The following is a 21,802-nucleotide window of genomic DNA, read 5'->3' as shown; positions in this document are numbered from 1 at the left end:
ATCAAGTGTGAAGAGAACGAGTAACAAGTTGAAATGAAAGAATAAGGGAGAATGGTATCATGAGATGATAAAATGAGTTGTGAATGTGAGAATATCACGCAGAAAGCAATTTAGTGGATGGCGAACAAGAAAAAGACTGTCTACACAACTGTAAACAGTTCTAGACAGAAGTTAAACGAGTATGTTGGGGTGAATGAAGGGTAGCCGGCGAGAGATAGAACCCGAGGGGAGCAAGCACACTCGTTAGTGCGGATTGGAAATGCTGGAAGTACATTGTTCTAGCCGAAAGACTAGTCGGCGGCAGGAAGGGTATGAGAAGGCACATGATAATGCAATAGGTTGAGTAAGATATGAGGTGAATATTGTGTCGAGTTTGCCGAGGTGATTGAATAGCTCAACGAAATAATAACTACAGTATTAGGTGGAGAACTCTTGGAATACATAATTTTGATGACTGCTCCACGGAATAACGGGAAATCAAGCGTGAAAAGAACGAGTAACAAGTTGAAATGCAAGAATCAGGGAGATTGCTTAATGATTGAGTTTCTGGTCTCAATTCATGAAAATCGTTGGAAGAAGTGGCAGTTGCCTTCGCCAAGTATATTACGTCTCCTGGATTCTACTGTGCCACTCGGATCAGCAATTCCAAGCTGGATGTTATAAAGAGAAGGGGATAGGAGCTGACTCTGCGGAAGTGAAAACGAAGGAGTAACAGACAAAAAGAGGATAAAAGGAGAATAAGGAAGGTAGCAACACGAACCGTTGAGTTCAGACTTTGAACTTGTATAAAATTCAACTTTATTATTTTATAACGTGAGAGGAAGTGTTTCAACAGTTTTTCTTTCACTTTTCAATTCTGAAGATGAAGTGTTTAATTACTTGACTGATAAGTGTGATCTATTCAATGAACAAATTGTGAAATTTATGAAATTTCAGGGAGCTATCTCTAAAATTTCAAAAGTTTCAAATTTCCTATGAGAAGTTATCGATATTTTTCAAAATGTAGGTTGGCCACATCAATCTTCATCAACGTCTGATCGAAGTCAATGTGCTTTGTTTTTGAAAAATAATAACTTTTTGTAGGAAACTTGTTTCAAAATTTGCTGTAATCAAAGGTCTTCTGTCCCCCCTTAACCAAGATCCTGTCACATGTGTCCACAAAGAGTTAATTGCGTCAAAGATTGTTTACGGGTCAGTGAGACTCATTTCCAGATGACATGTCCAGGTTTGGTGAATCTCGTTTGGTTAAGTTCATTCTGGGGTGTGTAACGGTTAGAGTTACGGAATGTACTACCATATGAAATTTCTCGTGGGACAGATGTAAGGGTAAGAGAACAGAATGGGGTAACAAGAGAGAATGCAATGGTGGAACGAAAGGAGTGAGAAGGGAATAGGTTAAAGGAGCCGGTTAAGAGGCACTCGGGCTGCCAGGGATACTTGTATCCTACTAAGGATTTGCGGCACGTACCGACAACGTCGTGCACACAACGCTTGGATACTAAGTTTCTCTCTTACTCCGGGCTCTCTGCTATATCCCGTCTTTCCATGACCGGGGTTTCGAGCATGGAATGTTGATTAGTCGTTGCCCGAGCACTGTATAACACTATAACTTATCCAGCCAAGGGTAAGCGCACCCTTCCCCCAAGCCAACTCCAGCCAAAGACTCGGGATAAGATGCAGAGGGGGTCTTGGTGGATGAAGTAGTGAAACGGAAAGGGAGACGGAATATGTTGGGAGGGGTGAATGAGAAGGAGGATTGCGGGGGTTGGGAGAAGCCCGCGGCTTAATAGGGAGGAAATTGAGTGCTCGAGCAATATTGAGGAGGATTTGCGGATGGTAGTGCCAGGGAGGAGTTGAACGTATCCAGTCGCTTTTAGATTTTACCAGCGCATATCGGTTTCCGTCTTTGACTTAACAGCCACATCGTGGTTCTCATTCATCTCAATCTGTCTATTGAAATTATTCATTGGATTTATTTTTATCACATACCCCAATTATGGCGTTGAGCTCTGACATGGTGACTTGTTTCGCTCTGTCCACAGCTGTCATCACTTGCTGATGCTGCTCCTGTGATAAATATGGTAAAATCTGTCCAATAATGCCGTTCAGTCTCTTTGCTATTTCCGTCTGAAACATCAAAGATATTTTGGGATTAAGATCTTGATCATGGAATAACCATTCAAGCGGGTAAATGGAATCTGCTATTATGGAAATTACAAACATGGCAGAAGCAGTCAACTGCAATATTCAAAGGCAGGGAGAAAACGATCCCGTAAATTGAATCCCACATTTACCAGCCGGAATTTGTCAACGTCAAGACCATCTTACATAACCCCTTTTCCCCTTTGAAAAACATTACTCAGCGTGAAACTCTGGTCTGCATTGATTTTTTTCCTTCATTGAATGGCTATTATTGAATTAGAAATGGGGTTCAATTGAAAATAAGGTTAGACATAAATAGGAGAAAATGAGGAATTCATGGGGGGGGGGGGGGTTGTATTTACAGTTCAGGTGGAGGAAGATTGACACGAATTAAATTAAAACAACCGGAAGTAGGAAGGTCTCGTCGACGATCCAATCTCCGGCGACGACTAACGCAATTACTCAGACAAACCGTGGAGATTTACCTCCCTTCTTTTCAGTAGTTTTTCCATCAGTTAACCTGTCACGCCAGCAACAACAACATGCTTATAATTTGTATTATCTCTCAACGTCTTAACAAGAGACTGAGAATTTTTATGGTTTCAATTAATTTCGTCTTCCGCACATTAACCGACGCCCCTTTTAAAAAACGGAGAGTAATTTAGATACAAGTTCATCAATTTTCTAAATAAAGCACAAGAAAAATTCCAATGTTGGCACTAGAGAATTTTTAGATCATGTGCTGAACGGAATTATCAATAAATCCTTAAGCACAACAGTAATTTCTTGACAGAAAATGCAGCACTAAAACTTCTCGAAATTTCCCCACAAAAATTCCCAGTCTTTTCTTTTCGGTAACAGCTTCTTATTATTGCGTATATTTACGATTATGCTCACGTAAGCGTGTAGCAGTAAAGTATAAAATAACCCCTGGGTTTCGTGTCATAGCATCGTTAATGGGTCTGGCACGGAGCCCTTCCTTTCCGTCGCCCTTAAACGAGCACCAAAAAGTGTGAAGGGCGGCTCCCACAGAGAGTAGGGGTTGAATCGCTCTGGCAGTGGTGCCGCTAATTGAAATATCGCAGCCACACGGAGATCCTAAATACGCTCGGAGGGTACATAGCAGGGGGGGGGGAACGAGTATATCTACCGGAAAGGGGATGAAATAAGTGGAGAAAAGCGGAAAAGGGCGAGAGCAGAAACTGTAGAATAATGCAGGAAAACCGAGGAAAAGGGAGTCGTTGTTTAATTACTCGTTGTTTCACTCTCATCGTCAAGCGCGAGGAGATTGAATTTCTCGTGGGCAACAGAGAGATACAGATTGGTACCGTCCTGATTGTTGATGAGGGCTCCAAAGGGGTCTAACAATTGAAAGAGAAATACGAGTATGAAATACTTTAGACGGGCGAGTGAAAAAGACATAAAGTCAAAATAGCAAGACAGTGGAACAAAAAAGTGAACAGGAAGAGGAGTCAGAAGAATTGCAGGTAACAGAAGAGATGAAAAAAACTGGGTGGAAAGGAGAATGAGCGTGGAGGCGGGGAGCAGCTGCAGACGTAATTGCGTTGCCAAGAAGTTTTCCCCGGGCCAGAGGTAACCAAGAAAATAATGAATGGGGTATATAGAGAGAACGGGGGGAGTGGGGATGTAAAGGGGAGTGGGTTTCACTTTAGCTACTGCAGCCTTTTTCCGGGGTTACCAAGTTGTTTTCATACTACACCCAGAGTGCTTTATCATATTTTCCTTTCCTACTATATACTTATTTAATTTTCCAAGTTTGCCTTTTCAGGAATGACGGATAAAACTTTATGATTAGTTATTGCAATCTCTGAGTTGATTCAAGCCTAAACAGCCGATAAATGAACAAAGTACAATGGAGCGACAAGTGGGAGGGTAAAGCCGACAAGTAAAAAGAAACTCAAGATGATAATCAGAAAGTGGAAGTGAGCTTTACTGTTAACCAAGGCGAAAAGTCGTGGCATGAAAATGCAAAAGGACGTGGGTACGCCGATAAAATTTTTCGCCTGTGAAACGGTGACGTGAACCGAATACTTCCCCCAAGCCACCTCATTCCATCCTCAATTTTTGCTTTCCTCGTTTCTACCTCATTCTCTATTTTTCCTTTTTTCCTTGTACGTTTTCATCTTTTTTTTTCACCCTCGTCTTACTAGCTGACTATACCACTCCGCTTTCTCGACGACGTCGATACTCCAATAATCCAATACTCTATCCAGGCAGCCTCGAATCACGCCATCCTTGTAGAAGAAACCCCCCTTTTCCTTCTTTCGCTCATACCTACATGTAAAAGGATATAACATTCTGCCGTTATATACTAGTGAAAGCCGCCCTACCCAGAATCTCTTCGTATTTTTATGATTCTTTTTATCCCCTTTTATTCAAGCCAACCGTGAGTTTTCAAATGTCGGTACTACACTCAACTCTTGTTTATTTATTTTTATTTTTTCATCCCATTTCCGAAAAATTTTACGACGAGGGTTTTACTGATATCGAGAGCAGGACTACAAATTGTGGTGATATTGATTTACGATACGAGTGGAACCGTATTTTTGTCCACGATAATGCTCTGTGCAAATAGAAGATCTCCTTTCAGTTGAACTTTGAAAGGACAGCTGGGTTAGATACACGATGGGACATCAGAGTTGAGTGGTGGATTGTCGTAGACGACAATATGTGCAGTGGCATTGAAACGCTGGCCCAAGAGACTGTTAGATCGACTATTATGTACTGAGGTTCCAGACTAAACAAGACTCAATCAATTCGAAGCCCGTTGGGCCAATGGGCAAGAGACGACCAGGAGGTAAGATGTCATAGTAGCCAACTAAAGTGCTACAGAGCCCAGCAGTTCAGGGATATCGAATGAGAGAAAAATAATGGCAGTTATCTCCATACAGTAGACGAGCTGAAATCTCATGGAACAAATAAATGGAAAAGCAGAATACATAGAGAGACAAGAATGGAGGCGAAGTGGTCACATGGACTGGGCAAAGTAGGACTCGACAAAGCTCAGGTGCCGGATAAGTGGTTCTCGAGGGGCGACAAGTGCCCGAGACAGACGGCGAAAGATCAGGATGTTTGGATGTTCGAGACCCTCTTTCACGAGTGCCACATCATCACTTGAGGCTCTTGAGGCGCTGTGGGCATGACCCACTCAAAACATCTATTTCTTATTTTCAAACTCGCACGTCCGTACTGTAGCCTTCTGAACCATCACGTCTGTTGATTTATCTAAACCCAACTGAATCCTTGGTATCGTAATAGATGAAACAGATTTCCCAATTCATAAGGAATAGAGGTAAATCAACAGCACCAACACTCAGAAGTTACCGAACTGTTGTTTTCCCATCGCTTCTGTCCCCATCATGCAGGGCTGACGAAGACTATGGAAGTGATGGAGACGTTGATACGAAGTAGAGTTTGTCCGTTGGTAAATAGTTCTACTAACACAGTCATCCAGTGGCTAGCACAAGTCCAAGTGTGTGGGCGAATGAGGTTTAGTGTTCCAGAGGGCCAGAGACGGCGCAAGATGTTTAGAGATTTGAGACCCTCTTCCAAGAGTGCCACATCATCGCTTGAGGCTCTTGGGTGCTGCGGGCATGACCCACTCAAAACATCCATTTCTTTTTTTCAAACTCGCACGTCCGTCCTGTAGCCTTCTGAACCATCACGTCTGTTGATTTATCTTTACCCAACTGACTCCTTGGTATCATACTAATAATAGATGAAACAGATTTCCCAATTCATAGGGAACAGAGGTAAATCAACAGCACCAACACTCAGAAGCTGCCGAACTGTTGTTTTCCCATCGCTTTTGTCCACATCATGTAGAGCTGACGAAGACTATGGAAGTGATGGAGACGTTGATACGAAGTAGAGTTTGTCCGTTGGTAGATAGTTCCACTAACACAGTCATCCAGTGGCTAGCACAAGTCCAAGTGTGTGGGTGAATGCGGTTTGGTGTTCCAGAGGGCCAGTGGCCACTCTCTGGTCGAGGCGATGCGAGGCCACTGGTGACCACTAAGCTCACCTGATATATCCAAGCCTTCTCTCCACTACAACTACAACTATCATTCCCCCCCATCTCATTCTCCATCTCCCTTTGTTAGCCCATGCAACCCTTGATCATCCTTTCCTTTACACAGGCCCGATGCAACCCGTTGCCCAGAGCTTCAAACCACAAGCCACAACGGGCTACTGCCCTGATTAAACGCGCCATACACCGCCATTATCGCTGATTGCGCTAAACATTATCGGACTTACCACCGCGTACCATCATCCATGCACGAGAGTACTAGTACAATTGGATTTTCGGAGTATGGAGGTAGAGATGGAGAGAGTAACGAGAGGGGGACCGACGCATACATGACTATCGCACGTGCGTCATCTACCCATGGGACAATTATTGGCTGGCTTGTGGGGGCTTTCGGCTTTTAGTACTACCGCTTCACCTCCTCTTGTTACCATTTTCACTCTCAACCCTTTCCCCTCCCGCCGACCCCTTGGCACTATACTAGAATTCTCGATACTGTGACATGCTAACATACTCAACCTGCGTTGGTATATGTGGTGTGTAAACCTGATGCCTTCCTGGCTACACTAGAATCATTATCATGGTGGTTTCATTGTTAATCCTATGATGGTATTAGTCCAGTAATTATTTCACTTTTCTGATAATGTTTGGGGTTGCGTTATGCCGACCAATGGTGAGACTTGTATTGTGATTTGGTGGATATATCACGGAAAAAAATATACTTGAATTGAATATACTTAAATCAAGTATATTTTATACTCAATTCAAGTATAGTTTTTATTTCTATATATTCTTGTTTTTGCAAGATCACCATTTGATTAGAAAATGAATAGAAATGGTATAATTAAGCCTGAAAATTGATGATCGTGTATAAAACGTCAGGTGTTTCTTCTCGAATTGAATTCAATCATCAGCAGAATTTCAATTAATTTTTTTCTAGTGTGTCTCAAGCTTCGTTGGTCTGCTGGAAACTTGTCCCCATCAACAGAGGCAAAAGGAGAAGTGAAGTTTGTAGAGTGTGAACAACTTTGTAACAATTTTAAGCGAGTCTGGCGTCTACGGGGACCCTACTTAATGGATATGGGCAGACGTAATTAACGGTGGCGTTCATCAGTCGCGCATAACAAGGTGGCGCGCACAGACTAGATAGCAAAGCAGGCATAGCTAACACCCCCTTGTTCTCACTCATTTACATTTGCACTCAGATCCCTGGAGGCTTTCCGCAAAACACAAATTAACGTCACACTGTGTACAACCGGGGAATTGAATGATAAAAAGTAGATAACCGCATTGACAATCCCTCGAATTAGCGCAAATTGGCTGCAGTGATTCTCATGCAAGCTCCTTTGCCTGACCAGTGGTGGAGCTGGCTACTTGGAAGTGGTGGGCATGCAATGAGAGGAATCGGAGCTGTGTTTCTCAATGCGAATGTCTTTGAGATTAATTGTAGGAAAATATTTATGGAAATTCATTAATTTTGTTCATTTATTGTGCATTCATTCATTTTAGATTAATTCAATGTTCTGTAGACAGTGGAATGAGAGACGTATTTAAAGGCGGTGATGAGTTTTCATTTCGAATACTGCGCTATTAGATTTTTTTAAATTTAAGTAAACATTTTAATTTTCAATGTTTTTACTTTGCAGTCAATTTGAGAGCGAATCGCTCAATTTCCTGGAATTCTGTCTTTGAACATTCACAATTTTGTGGGAAAGTCGAGTGAAACTGTTAATTTCAGTTCGACTATTCTGTGGAATTGAACGAAATTCCGGTGAACGTATTCTTAATTTTTTAATTAATTGAGAATTCAGTGACATTTAGTCTTGAATATTCATGTTTTAATGGAAAATTCAAGTAAAGAGAGGAATTCTCGCCTCTCTGGTTTTCAAAAATTCGCAATTTTATTGAATTTTTAGTGAAATTCGTAATCTCAGGATTTTTATTTTCCCTAAGTCTATTTCAGTAGTGAAGCGGTAAACCGAGTTAAGTCGATTTTGACTATTAGCCAGTTTTTGCTGAATATCTCGGAATCTAAGAGAGATAGCAAAATTTTTCTCATGACTTTTTTTATAACGCTCTATTGGCTCTACAAAAAAGGTAATGACAAAAATCTTTCTATCTCTTTTAGATTCCGAGATATTCGTCAAAAACTAGCCAATAGTAAAAATCGACTTAACCCGGTTTACCGCTTCGCTACTGATTTCGAGATTGTTAGAAATTTATCACTGAAATTTCCGGTACACTTCTAGGAAATTTTTATCACATTATAGTTCTATTGAAAATTCAAGTAAAATGATAAATTCTCAAGTGTCTGATGCTCGCAAAGTTCGAAATTTCATTGAATTTTCATTAAATTTGAAATTTAACGTTTTTTTTCCCCAAATCAAATTCTTCTAAAAATTACTACTGAACTATTTAAAAAAAATTAAATTTCATGGAAATGGACATGGACTCCACCACTAATTGAGAAGAAAAATCATGAAATTCCAGATTTCCCTGAAAACTCAATGAAATTCCAAATTTCTGAACACCAGAACTCGAGGAATTCTCATCTCACCTGACCATGAGACGAGAATTTCTCAACCTATTTGAATAGTCGATAAAATCATAAATATTCATCGCCAAATTGGGATGAATTTTCGACTAACTGAAACTATTTAATCAACGTCCTAATAATTTCCACACCAGTATACCGAAAATTTCCGCCAGCACTCTTCAACACTCCAACAGTGAATTTGCATTTACTTTTAACGACAAATTGGTGAAGTAAAAAAGGTGATGAGTACCGAGGTCGTGACCTTCTTTTGTACCCTAACATCAACTGTTGATGGGTATGAAGGTACATTGGCTGGTTTACCTCTGCATACGTCGATAAAAGGAGAGACGGAAAAGGTGGTAAACGAGGCGAGCCTCGTTCACCGGTATTACCATGCGTTTAAGTATGCATGTGCAGGGGTGTGTACACATTAAGCTATCTGTCGTTGTATAACCCCGCGTGGTTGCATGTAAATGAAGCATATTAAAGTCAACGACAGGACCCTGGGGATTGACTCCCGGCAGGCTTTTTCGTACAAAGTAGAGCAAGAAGAAAATGTTGTATGAAACCTACACAAACTCAGGCTGTACCGCAAAGGACTAGTCGTAAAAGTGGCGAGGGCGATAAAAACAGCGGACAACGGGGGGACACAGCGACCCTCACGTATAAAGTGTGCTCTCTAACGGTAGGCAATAAAAAGAATATTCCTCTTGAGGGGATTGGCACAGCAATTTGAAGCACTGAAGTGGGAAGAGAAGGCGAGGGTGGATAAAAATCGAACGTGGCTGGCTAGCACATGGCAGATGAACGTGGGAGAAACTTAACCCAAACCTAAACGACCTTTGACAATTGAGTACGTGAAAATGGGAAATTTAATGCTGCTAGACAAGGTGAACGCGTTATTAGGGTGAGGGAGGATTGTTTTGGGTTGGACATGATAAAGAGAGTCATTGTCGGAATTCACTTGAATTAATCAGGATTAGTATTTTTCAATGAATAATCTTTGGTAAACGAAAAGTCCTATATCCCAATGCAAGTTTGGCACATGTCGATGTGGAGATGTTATGTCCCAATTAATTACACGTGAATATTCTATTTTGTGATAAAACAAAATTAAAACATATCGAGAGTCACGAAATTATGTTTTAACGATTTGTGTACCTATTCTTTTGATCAGGGATCGGCAAAAATCGTTATCAAGTCATTTTAAAAGAAGTTTACTATAGATTCACAGTTCCTTACTTTTTTATTTAAATTTGAAAACAATTTTTAATTCGCAAATGTAATTAACTAAAAAATTCTAAATATCTGAATTTCATTTTTCAATTAATCAAATGATCATCATTCTTGTGAAGTTGACTACTGATTTGTAAAATATTTGCAAAATTGTACTAAACAGTTACCTGATTTTATGTGTAATGGAATCATTTTAATTCGGGTGTCCCGATTTTGCCTATCTCTGGTTTTAATTGTCGATATTTCAATGAAATATTAATATAACGCTATTGTTTACGCATTTTTATTGAATTGTCAACTATCCGAAAGCTCATCTAAAGAAGCTTCAATCCCATTCTACAAGTCCCACGAAGATGTCAAAAAAAAATTGTGAATTCCGTCACTTACAGTTTGAGAATTTACTCTGTCGTAGCACCGGTTGCTGTGAATGGGATTTGTCTCCTTCACTTTCCAATGAATCTCTGGTTTTGCCGTCTATAACTTTCCTTATCAACTACCATAACGACTCCAATCATATCAGTAGCGAAGCGGTAAAACGGTTCAAGTCGATTAATCCCTTAGCTGAGTTTTCGAAAAATATCTCTGAATCTAAAGGAGATAACGAAATTTTTGTAATTACCTTTTTTGTAGAGCGAAGTGAGCGCAAGAAAAAAGGTTATGACAAACATTTTACTATCTCCCTTAGATTTCGAGATATTCATTCAAAATTGCTCAACAGTAAAAATCAACGTGGACCGTTTTACCGCTTCGCTACTGATATTTCACATTTAACAGATTTCTGGAACTCGATAGTGATTCCGAAACATTTCGAGTGAGCTAACAGAAAAGCAGAATATAAAAATATTATACCCCAACCAAATTTTAAAAATTCACCAATTTTTCATTTTCAACTCGAGTAATACCAGTGGAAAAGGCTGAGCGTAATGGAAGAGTGGTCAGGTTGTTAAAAAAAAATCTGCGAAAATGGATGAAAGGATGAGATGGTAGCCAGAAGGCATGATAGAATGGAAGAGCTCGAAAGAGAAAAAAATAAAATGAGTTAGTCTCGCCGCTTTGGTCTCTATCGGTGAAGCCTGATTTTTTCGATATTGGTCCTCTCATCCGCTTTTTCCTATCCTCCACTCATCAATTTTCTACCCCCTTTTTTATCATAGCTCGCACTGCCGTCTATCTCTTTACTTTACCATCCCATTCGTTGCCTCACTTGAGTTGAAAAAAAAAGCCTCAAAAAATTGGGACAAATAAAAGAAAAAAAAAAGTGGAATTGAGTGAAATTGGCGAGGCACTGATCAATGATATATCTATACTGAAGGCTCGCTTAATGGATAAATGAATAGATAATGAGTGAACCAGAGACTCGTAACTGGCAAAGCAGCTGAAAGAGGAGAGACAGAGGATTGGCGAATATAAATGGAAATATCGGTGGGAAAAGCAACGAAATCGAATTATTTTCGCTGGTTGACGATATTTTTCATGCGTGAATTTTACGGATCCGTACCTCTCTCGTTTCATATAAATATATTTTCCATTCCCCTCACCCCCCCCCCCTTCNCCCTCGCCCTGCCCCTGTCGATTCACAATCCTCCACGCCTCCCCAGATACACATATACCCATGCCTACCACACATTTGAAAACACATATCGAAAAACAATCCCTCTTTTCACAATGATAACGAAGCTCACCGACCCTCCCCGGCTCTCCGGTTAAATTCACGTTTGTGCATCGTTTATTCCCGGATTTTCCAATTCCCAACTAATCCAGCGGCATTCGCGTTGATTATTTATCAACATTGTCCGATAATAGTATTTATTCTAATGTCTCACCTGCTTGTGCATCTCCACGTTGAGTCCATATGACATTTCGTAGTACTGAAAATAAAATAAAAAAATATTAATTTAATGGTTAATGGGCGTCTAATAGAGAGTGTCTGCAGGGAGAAAAATTTATACCAAAATTACCCGCACGGGGAGAAATATGGAAAAAGATTACGCGTATCTGGGAGACCCGGGTTCGATTCCCGGCTGGGTGAAGCGGAAATTTTTTCTCTCTAAATTCTCATTCTCTTAGAATTTTTTTTTTTTTGTCACGTACATTCTGAATATATTCTCCCTTTTACGTATTTTTCTGGAGCGAAATGTGATTGTAGGAAATTTTACGGAAGTGTCACGGAATTTTTGCACTTAAATTCAGTAGCGAAGTGGTAAAACCGTTTTAAGTCGACTTATCTCCCCGTTGAGTTTTTGAGGAATATTTCCGAATCTAAGGGAGATAGCGAAATTTTCATCATAGCATTTGTTGTAGCTCTCAATCGGGTCTACAAAAAAGGTTGTAACAAAAATTTTGCCATCTCCCTTAGATTCCGAGATATTTATTGAAAACTGGTCAATAGTCAAAATTGGCTTGTACCGTTTTACCACTTCGCTACTGAATTTTCTGAGTCGATTCCGTAATCGGTGAGCGAATTGTGAGTTCCGTAATTTTTACTGAACATTTCTCTCCGTACGTGAAACATTGTTATTGAATTTTTACTGGGGTTCAGTGGGGGGCGATTTTTGTTACAAATTTCTCTCCGCGTGTGAAGTGTGGTTACAAAAATGTTGTGAAGATGAATGAATCATGCATAAGCGTTCATGATTGATGATGGTGCATGCATTTAGTAGGTGACGGTGTCCGAACGCACACTGTTGGAAATTTTCGGTATATTTCCGGGAATTTTTTCATCAGATTGAGGAATTTCGACGTTCAAAGTTCACTATTTTATGGGAAAATCAGTGGAAACTAATTTTCAGATTGATTATTCCATCGGAATTAACAAAAATCACGAAAATTCGGGTGAATATATTCTTGAATATTCAATTGATGCAGAATTGAGCGTAATTTGTGTACTGAATATTCATGGTTCGATTGGAGAATGTTAATTTTTGCATTAATTTGACAACTAATGGGGGAAGATCGATTATCTTACTAAAATATAGGTTGAAATTTTCCTGACATTTCAACAACAAAATTGCCATATGACTAACTATCAATTTATCAATAATTTTTTAAGATACAAAATGTGTTTCAAAAAAAAAAAGAATGAGTCCATGAAAGCCAAGAAAAATATCATGAAATAAATCCGATGAAAAAATCTAAGATTAAACTTTTTTGGAATTTCAACAACAAAATTCCCAATTCACCAATCATTTTTCAAGATGTAAAATAGTTTTTAGCAACAAAACAATAGGTTCATGAAAGCAAAAAAATATAAATATAAATCCAATGAAAAAATCAATGAAAGTTGCTAATTTCAAGTCAATAAATTCATCAAAATGAATAGAAATCAGGAAAATTCAGGTAAATATATTCTGAAATTTTCAATTAATTGAAAGTTCGTTAAAAATTTAAGTCAATTGGGGAGTTCTCGTCTGTTCTGCTGCTCAAAAATTCCGGATTCCATTGAATTTTAACTGAAATCTGAAATTTCATGATTTTTCCTTTCTAAATTGAATTCCCTGTCACTGTCCAGAAAATGACAAATCATCCATGAAATTTCCCTGTTTTTCCAACAGCGCTGGATAAATACCGAAAAAATATATCAATAATATTCAACACGTTGAAGAGCGAAAGAGGAAGCGTCTTCGATGACATAAGAGACGAGTTCATAACTGTAAAATTAAAAACACTGGACTATGAAAATAAAATAAAATTGAGTTAAGTCTCTCTCATATTCATTTCTACCATACATATTCCGTCGTATATTGGAGGGAAATAAAAAGGATACTTTTTACCGAGTGAAGATATATAATTTAACGAGCAAAACAGCGAGTTATGCGAATGAAGACTCATAAATATTTCTATAGAGTGCGGTTTAGCGAAAACCTGAAGAAAACTCACCAACTATCGAGTCGACCTCGTCGTCGCGTATACGATGAACGAGGCTTTAACGAGCGTCCCGAATACCACGGTAGTCCACGGCGTTATCCCGCGTGCCAACGACCATTGTAAACGTCTTTTATGAGGGTCATAAAGAGACTGGTTGGTGCACACACCATGAACACATATATATTTGTGCAAGACGCAAACTGGGGGGTTTTAACAGGCGTTTTGCACACGTATACATGGAGGTGTACTTATTTTGGTGAATGTAAGTGGCACCACACGATAAACGATCATGATTCTCATGAATTTGTGCATTCAATTCTCGTCATCAATGACGGCTATTGGAAATGTCATTCTCAGTTGATATACAGCTCGTTAGAAATTCAGATATTAAAATTTTAATATACAGAGAGGGTAGTGGAGGAATAATTCTTCAATGTTGAAAGTTTTTCTTTGCAATCTCTGGTAAATTTATTGGAAATTTTTATCAAGTGACAGTTCCACTGAAATTTCAAGGAATTTCGTCATTGAAAATTCACAACTTGATGGACAAAGTGAGAACACGAACAAAATTTCTTATAACAGTGTTATAAGAAAGCAGAGTAGAGAATTGCTGGAACAACCGCAATGTTCATTTTTTTTTAATCAGTCAAATTAATTCAAGAAATAATCGATTCACTTGATTGTGATTTCTGCTAATTATCATGGAATAATTAAACTGAAAATTCAGTGACATAATTCATTGAAATTTCAGTGGAACTAGACATAATTAAAATTTTCAAAATAAATGAAAAATTCCATGAACGCTCTGATCCCAAATAGATTTCTAATTCACAAAACTGAAAGTTGAAACTCCACTGTTATTAAATTTTCAAAAAATTCCTACCAATGTGATAAGACAATTATATCGAGGTGCAAAATGAGCCGCGATAACGTTAAGTGAGCAACTGGGAGCGGTTAATCAGGGGATTAAAATGGAAAACTCAGAACTATTATAAAGGAAGCAAAAGGAATTATTCCCTCTCGACTTTTCTTTTCCGTCGCAATTAGTCTTCAATTAACGCACCTCACCGAGGATTTCCCCCTGGTAATTTCAACCGTGAGAGCGGTTCTAACTCATTCGTTATTCCACGGAGATGTGCCCGCATTAACAAAGAATAGTCAGAAATGAAAATAAAAACGAGGAATCAGAGTGGAATGGAAGAGAATAATGGATGACAGCGATATCAAGCCCTTGCGTAGAGTTCTTCCATAATTTGGTAACATCTCTGAACTATATAAAACTCTTGAAGATACATGCACGAAGAATAGTTTTCAACGATCTGTCGGGCGCTCGTAAAAGTTCACGAGCTCGACAATTACATGAGGGAGTCGTAAAGACGAAATGCCCGGTGGGAGATTAGGTTAGATGGATATAACATTTGAATATATGTAGCCCACGAGATGTTGAATACTTACGGCCATGCTGAATCGAAAATAAAACTTTACCTCCATTTTGCTCGGGCAATAAAAAAATATGCTCGTGCTGAACGGATATTTATTGATATCTGTATAGTGATACAGCGACCATCTTCAGTCATGATGACAAGAATATGCAGAGAATAAATTTGGAAAATAAAAGAAGAAGATAGGAGAGAGAAAAAAACTACATAATATCACAGTGAGAGAAAAAATTAGTTGTGACAAAAAATTGTATACACTGAGAGAAAAACAAACACGTTGTCAAACAAGTCTTGTTTGGGCCAACAAAATCGCTAGTTGAAAATTGCCAAAAAAGAATTTATTTGGCTTGAATTTGAAAGTCTCAAACATGAATAATTGTTCTACTTTCGACAGCAACGAAATATTTGGCTCAAGAGGCGGATAATTCACACCAGACGGTGCCTTTTCAGGATGAAAATATCTCATAGAGAGGCAAATTCATCAATAAATATTTTATCCCTAAGTTACAAGATTGCTATCATATCATTATTATTGTTTCATTTAAGGGTTCATTTCTCGTCTATGATTATTAGACAGCCGAAACGAAAAACTACTGTCCCTTGTTTCGCATAAAACAAAGATTTTTCGGGAGCAAAATGCGTATGGGAGTATCGAATAACGAAGGAGTAGTGCTAGAAATGACATTTCTTGCGTGTACAGAGAATGCAATTTTTTTGAACTACAAAATCTATTTTTGCGATAAAAAATTTTCATTCCGACGCACTCTCTGAATGTTTGGCACAAAAAAATCCTTTTTTGATAATTTTCAAAAAACTATTTTCTTGGCATAAGTAAGACTTGTTTGAGAACTTTGTCGTTTTTCTATCAGTGTACGTTCCACGTGAGAATATTTGATGGAGTGACGCAGATTTAGTTGAGGCATATTCGAGATTTTGACATGACCATTAGGAATCTCCCTGAAAAATATAATTTATTGTACACGTTGAGAAATGTTGATAAAAAGTGACGCATAATAAATTTTACTCTTCCAGTCCAATAATTTTTATGTAGATAACAACGAAAATTCTAGAACGGTTGGTAAATTTTACTCTACCAGTACAGTAATTTTTACTCTACCGGCGCGGTAATTTTTTGTTTTATCAGGATACAATTTCTCTAACGTAGAATAAAATTTGATCATCATATATTAACTTTTACTAAATTTCGGGATAGAAATGAGGAAACGAGATGACTCATGATCCACTTTCATAGACCGATAGGATAATTTTTATCAAAATTTCTCTCCGTGTACCACTATCATTTGATCCGAGAGAACTCCGTGGGTTTATATCATAGAAAGAATACATTGTCGACGAAAGAATATTTTTTTCTCATAAAAAAATCCCCTAGAAATTATTTAGTTTTGCCAAAAAACAAGGTTTCCGGTGGAAAATTCGAGTTTTCTCTAAAAATGATGTTTTGTTCCATGGAAATTATAAATGTTCACTGGATAAATATCAGTGACAGTCACTCGATAAAAACGGAATCTCATCCAATTCTCTACAGAACTAATGTATTTACACGGAAGACATAGATGTCTTCCGAGAACATTTACTACTACGGGAATTATCATGTTTTGATGGAAACATTCTTTATTGCCTGCAACTAAATTGATTTAACATGACAAAAGATCTCTTCTGGAGAATATATATTTTCGGTAGAATTAATTTTAGTAGAATTAATTTTTTCTCTTAGTTCTTCCTCTTAATTTCTTGAACAAACTCCATCACCTGAGGATATGTACGACGAATTCCGTGTTCAAGACTTGAACATGAACATTTCACGATAAAGTGACAATTTTTTGATTCGACAAATTGTTGTTTTTTTTCACTAAAATTCCATTTTTGCGAAAGACATTAAATTTCCGCCTATCAAGTTGGTGAATTTCCCTCAAGTAGGAGCAGGCTTTGGTATTAAATGAATCCAGTTATGAAGTTATGCAAACGGAAATCTTCAGACATTTCTGAAATATGACTTTCCTCTGAAACTCACTGAGTTTAAAGGAAAGAACTGTCTCGTATTCGTATTTCCTATCGTCTCACCTCAACAAATTATTTCAGTGATATTTGTTTTTTTTTTCTCCCAGTGTGCATGCACGAGAACAAATTCTATCTACTAGATGCAGGCGAGAGCTAGCCCATCCAGAAACAATGCAAAACCCAATAATATCGTTAAAGTAACAATGATTGTTTCAATCACACGCCCTGAGAATTCATTGACTCACCATGACGTAGTGGCGCTGCATCTCCGTCTTCTCCTGGGCGAGTTTCTCCAGCTCCAATTTAATACTGTACAGAACAAGCAGGAAAACGCACGTGTAAGCTAAACATTGGTAAGTGCAGGCAGACATTCAGAAGCATCGATTATTTCATCATTAAAGTACAGCATGATGTTACAATTTAAATAATGTTTAAATAATGATTTATACACTGAGAGAAATCCAGGTGGTGAAATTAATCCGACAATTCATATCTTTATTTTATTTTGAATTTGTTATTTTTTTTTTTCAATTCGAAGTCTAGATCCCTCCAAAGAATTTCAAAGAATTCAAAGAGTTATGGAAAATAAAAATTTTATAGAAAAATCAAGAGAAGCTGTAGATTTCAGGCCAATTATTCCATGAAAATTAATACAAGTCGAAAAAATTCAGGGAAGTATATTCTTAAATTTTCATTAATCAAACATTCTGCGTCATTTGGTAGTGGAGATTCATATTTTGATTGAAAATTTAAAAAATCTGAAATTTTATCATTTTTATATCTTCTATGGAGAAACGGAACCGCTATGTCAATATGAACTTTCACAATTGCGTTTTCTCCTACAATTATTAATTTTGTCTGTGAAATTACTTTATGGACTCGATCATTGCACTGTTGAGTCAATGAAGTAGTTTTACAAATACAAAATAATAATTGCAGTTTCTCCTTAAATTAAATGTAATGTGACTCTCCCGAAAATTCATTGCCCTGATTATAAAATTTCACTCTCCCAATCTCGTCTTATTGACCATCAAAGGCGGTCCATCTTCACCCACTTCAGACCCCACCGTACCATTTTCTTCGAATCAAAATGACCATTTACTAAATTTTCCCAGCCCTTATTCACTCCCCCTATTTTCTCTCAATGTACAAATTAGTGATGCCGCGAGAGACTTTCGAGACATCACGAGACAATACTTTGGAGCGATTGTCTCGGTTTCAGTGAACACAAAAATTTTGGTCTCGTCTCGCTCTCGAACTACGCAGTATCGACTCCCCTCGTGATGGCTTCGAGTTAATTTATCTCATCTCGGTTCCGCGCTTTTCGCGTTTTAAGTAGAGAATCGAGACGAGACAAAGCGAGACAAAAACCGAGAATTAACATTCAAAATAGGAAAACGTGGGACCGAGATGAGATAAATTGCCTGGGAGTCATCACGAGAGCAATCGATACTGCGTATTTCGAGACTGAGACGAGACCAAAGATTTCCATGTTCACTGAGACCGGGACCATCTCTCCAAAGTATTGTCTCGCGATGTCTCGTAGAGTCTCTCGCGGCATCACTAGTACAAATGAAAACTAGTGAATAAACTTCAACCATTATTTCTCCAATTCCAAATTGAATATTTAAAATTCCACCATAACGATAACCTGCAGCGATGGTTACCATCATTCAACATACAGATATCATGAATCATTTTCTCATAAAACCAAGAAACAACTCCGACTTGTTTCACTCGTCCGGGCATACGCTGTGTACGTTTGTGGGCGGTTAGGAGTAAGAGAGGATTGTGTGCACAGCAAGCCGTTAAAACATACAATTAGTGCAGCGGCAGGAAACATTGATAATGATCCTCATGACGGCCGATGTCGTGCGGGTAATAATTAATACTTGTCTCTTGCTCATCGCTCCATCATTATGTATAGTTATACGCATAACCACCCCTCTTTCGCTCCTCTGATTGTAGATTGTGAATAACATTTACCATTGACATTGGATGAGTTATTCAGTGCTATTCACCGGACAATTATCGTGATTTATCGGTGATAATGAGAAAATAAAATGTCGAAGGACTGCGAGATATTTCGGGCTCTTAAATTGCTTTGAGAATCGGGTAATTGTAGAGGAGACGTGCAAGTATGAATCTATGTTATAAATAGGTGCACGGAGAGAAAAATTCAATAAATATTACCAGAAAAAAAACGTAAAAATTACGTTTCGAAACGTAATCCGCGGGCGAAGTAAAATTCAATAAAAAGTGTGAGTCGGAACTGAAATTGTACGAACTGCCACGTAAATTCTACGATTTGTTCCGTAAATATTAACAATTCGTCTGATGACTCACCGCTGTGGGGACAAGTCGTTCCGTAATTTTTCCCCAGCAATTGATAGATTTTACGGAACGGAACGTAGAAATAACTCACCAGCTTCATAAAAATTGTTGAACATTCAAGAATTTTTAATTTTTGAGGCATAATAAGTCGGCAAGTTTCTGTAAGATTTTACTTCTTCGAGAAAAATTACGTGACAATTTCGTACTTTGTTCGGTGATGAACCTGAGAATTCACTGAACCTTTCAGATTTCTTCTCTTCCATTCCTATAAAAATTGCCGGAAAACGATTCCCCATTGTGGATTACGTGAATTGTTCCGTAACTTCTACTGAATATTTCTCTCCGTGTGGTTAATTTATCGATGATTGCAGATGTTGTAGTTATGATGCTTTTATGAAGATTGTTTGTATAAAAGCTATGACTAATTCGTGTTGTAATTCGAGATTATCACTTGGAAAACTAGTATCTGAAATTAAGGCACTTTGTTCTCTTCTTTAAGACGCTTGGGTCGCTAAATTTGAGTTATTTTTAGTGTCTCAAGTTAAGACATTGAGACATGCATTCTAGACATTCTAAGGGTCTTTCTGGAGGACCTTCTGTTTCATATTTTTGAGGCAATCTTTTATTCATTGATAATTTTGATTACAGTGGACACTCCCTGTGATTTCGCTTCTCTAAGATTTCGGTTGGGGAAGTCGACTTCCCCCACCGTTAACAATCTAAGCGTGTGTAAGTTGTGTGTGGGCTCCTCTGCGCGATTGGAATGCGCAATAGGACCACTGGCAGTACGAGAGGATTGGAACAGACAGATTCTTTCTCTCTGTTCCTCCTATTCTTCAGTCAAACCATCGACGTGTGAGCAGGGGCTTCTCCATGATTTAAATTCGTGGAATTCGTTCCCCCGTTTAAGTTTAATTTAAGTAATTAATTTCCATTTGAGACTTATGATCTCAAATTGAAACTTATGGAGGTCTCAAATTGAGAGTATAGAAAATCTTCAATTGAGTTCTAACTCTCAACTTGAGATTTTCTAAAGTTGCAAAATTAAGACTTTCAAATATCTCAAGGTAAAACGTGAAATAGGCTTGAAAGTCTTAATTTGAGACTTTCAAATCACAATTTGAGTCTTAAAAATCTCAATTCAAATCCTCTGACAGTCTCACGTTAAGATCTTCGAATATCTCAAGTTGAGATTTGAAAGTCTTGAGTTAAAACTTTCAGAAGACTAAAATTAAAATTTTCAAGTCTCAAATTAAGACTTGAAAATCTTAAAGTAAGGATTTTGTTCTGGGTATTAGGGAGCATCCACTCTACACTAAAAATAGCAGCCATGAAGCAGTATCTGAAGACAGTTATCAAAATAATCAATAATTTTTGTGATCAGAAATACTAATGAAAAGTATTTTTCATCAGAATAATATTTCAGATTCCTACACCCTTCTGATATTGTAATACTACTATATTTAAATTCCTTCAACTTCAATAATGAAAGACAATGGATAAGTCACAAAGAACGTCTCATGACTGCACGTCTCAACAGAGTTAATGTCTTCTCCCAGTGCCGCAGTCATCAATGACTATTGACTGAACAGTCTCCAAGTGTCTTAAATTGACACAAAAAAATGCCTGAAATTTAGTGACTTGTATTTCAAGACATTACGAAAATGTTCTGTCCACCAAACATCTTGTTCTCATACCGAATAAACGTCTCATTTCAAGACATTCCAAATTTCCATCATCACAAGTTCGCCGGTAGAACACTTTTCGTCTAATGTCTCAAAATAAACGTCTTGAAGACACTAGTTTTCACAGTGCTATTGCTCTTGAATATTCTCCACGGACGGCTTACCATCACGTAATGCCTCTGTATCTCAATTTTCTCACTGGCCAGTTTCTCGCACTCCAATTTTAGGCTGTACAGGCAATAAGAACACGTCAATTAAATCTCATGTTGAGTATCCGGAGAACTGGGAATCACGATGAGTTTTAAAAAAAAAAACTAGCACGTTCGATGTACCTATAAACATCTTCACTATCCAATGGAATATGTCATAAATTCTCTCGCCACCCTTTACTACGGCGTCGTAAAAGTTCTATCGTTTTTGCAGTATGATGATATATGCAAGAGTGCTTTCATACACATGGAACACTTTCGTCTTGAAATACTCCCATCTCTGAACATCA

The 21,802-nt window shown here is 38.1% G+C and overlaps 1 protein-coding gene across 3 annotated transcripts in view; it reads right to left on the bottom strand.

The window, feature by feature from the left end:
* The window catches only part of LOC107037913 (protein groucho), a 75,122-nt gene that overhangs the window by 30,528 nt on the left and 22,792 nt on the right, over positions 1-21,802 (bottom strand). For 2 of the 3 annotated variants that reach the window (XM_015256740.1, XM_015256742.1), the window contains exons 3-5: positions 17,530-17,593; positions 11,786-11,830; positions 1,990-2,127 (exon numbers count right to left, since the gene is read on the bottom strand). In XM_015256740.1, coding sequence (XP_015112226.1) covers positions 1,990-2,127; positions 11,786-11,830; positions 17,530-17,593 — 247 coding nt within the window. Of the gene's footprint in view, positions 1-1,989; positions 2,128-11,785; positions 11,831-17,529; positions 17,594-21,467; positions 21,532-21,802 lie in introns of all 3 variants that reach the window. The other variant, XM_015256741.1, reaches the window with a different exon arrangement.

This window comes from Diachasma alloeum, unplaced genomic scaffold, assembly GCF_001412515.2.
Source record: "Diachasma alloeum isolate Michigan unplaced genomic scaffold, Dall2.0 Dall_scaffold_00271, whole genome shotgun sequence".
In the NCBI taxonomy this organism is placed as follows: Eukaryota; Metazoa; Arthropoda; class Insecta; order Hymenoptera; family Braconidae; genus Diachasma; species Diachasma alloeum.
Note: the sequence above shows the minus strand (reverse complement) of the source record. Positions and strands in the feature narration are given on the sequence as shown.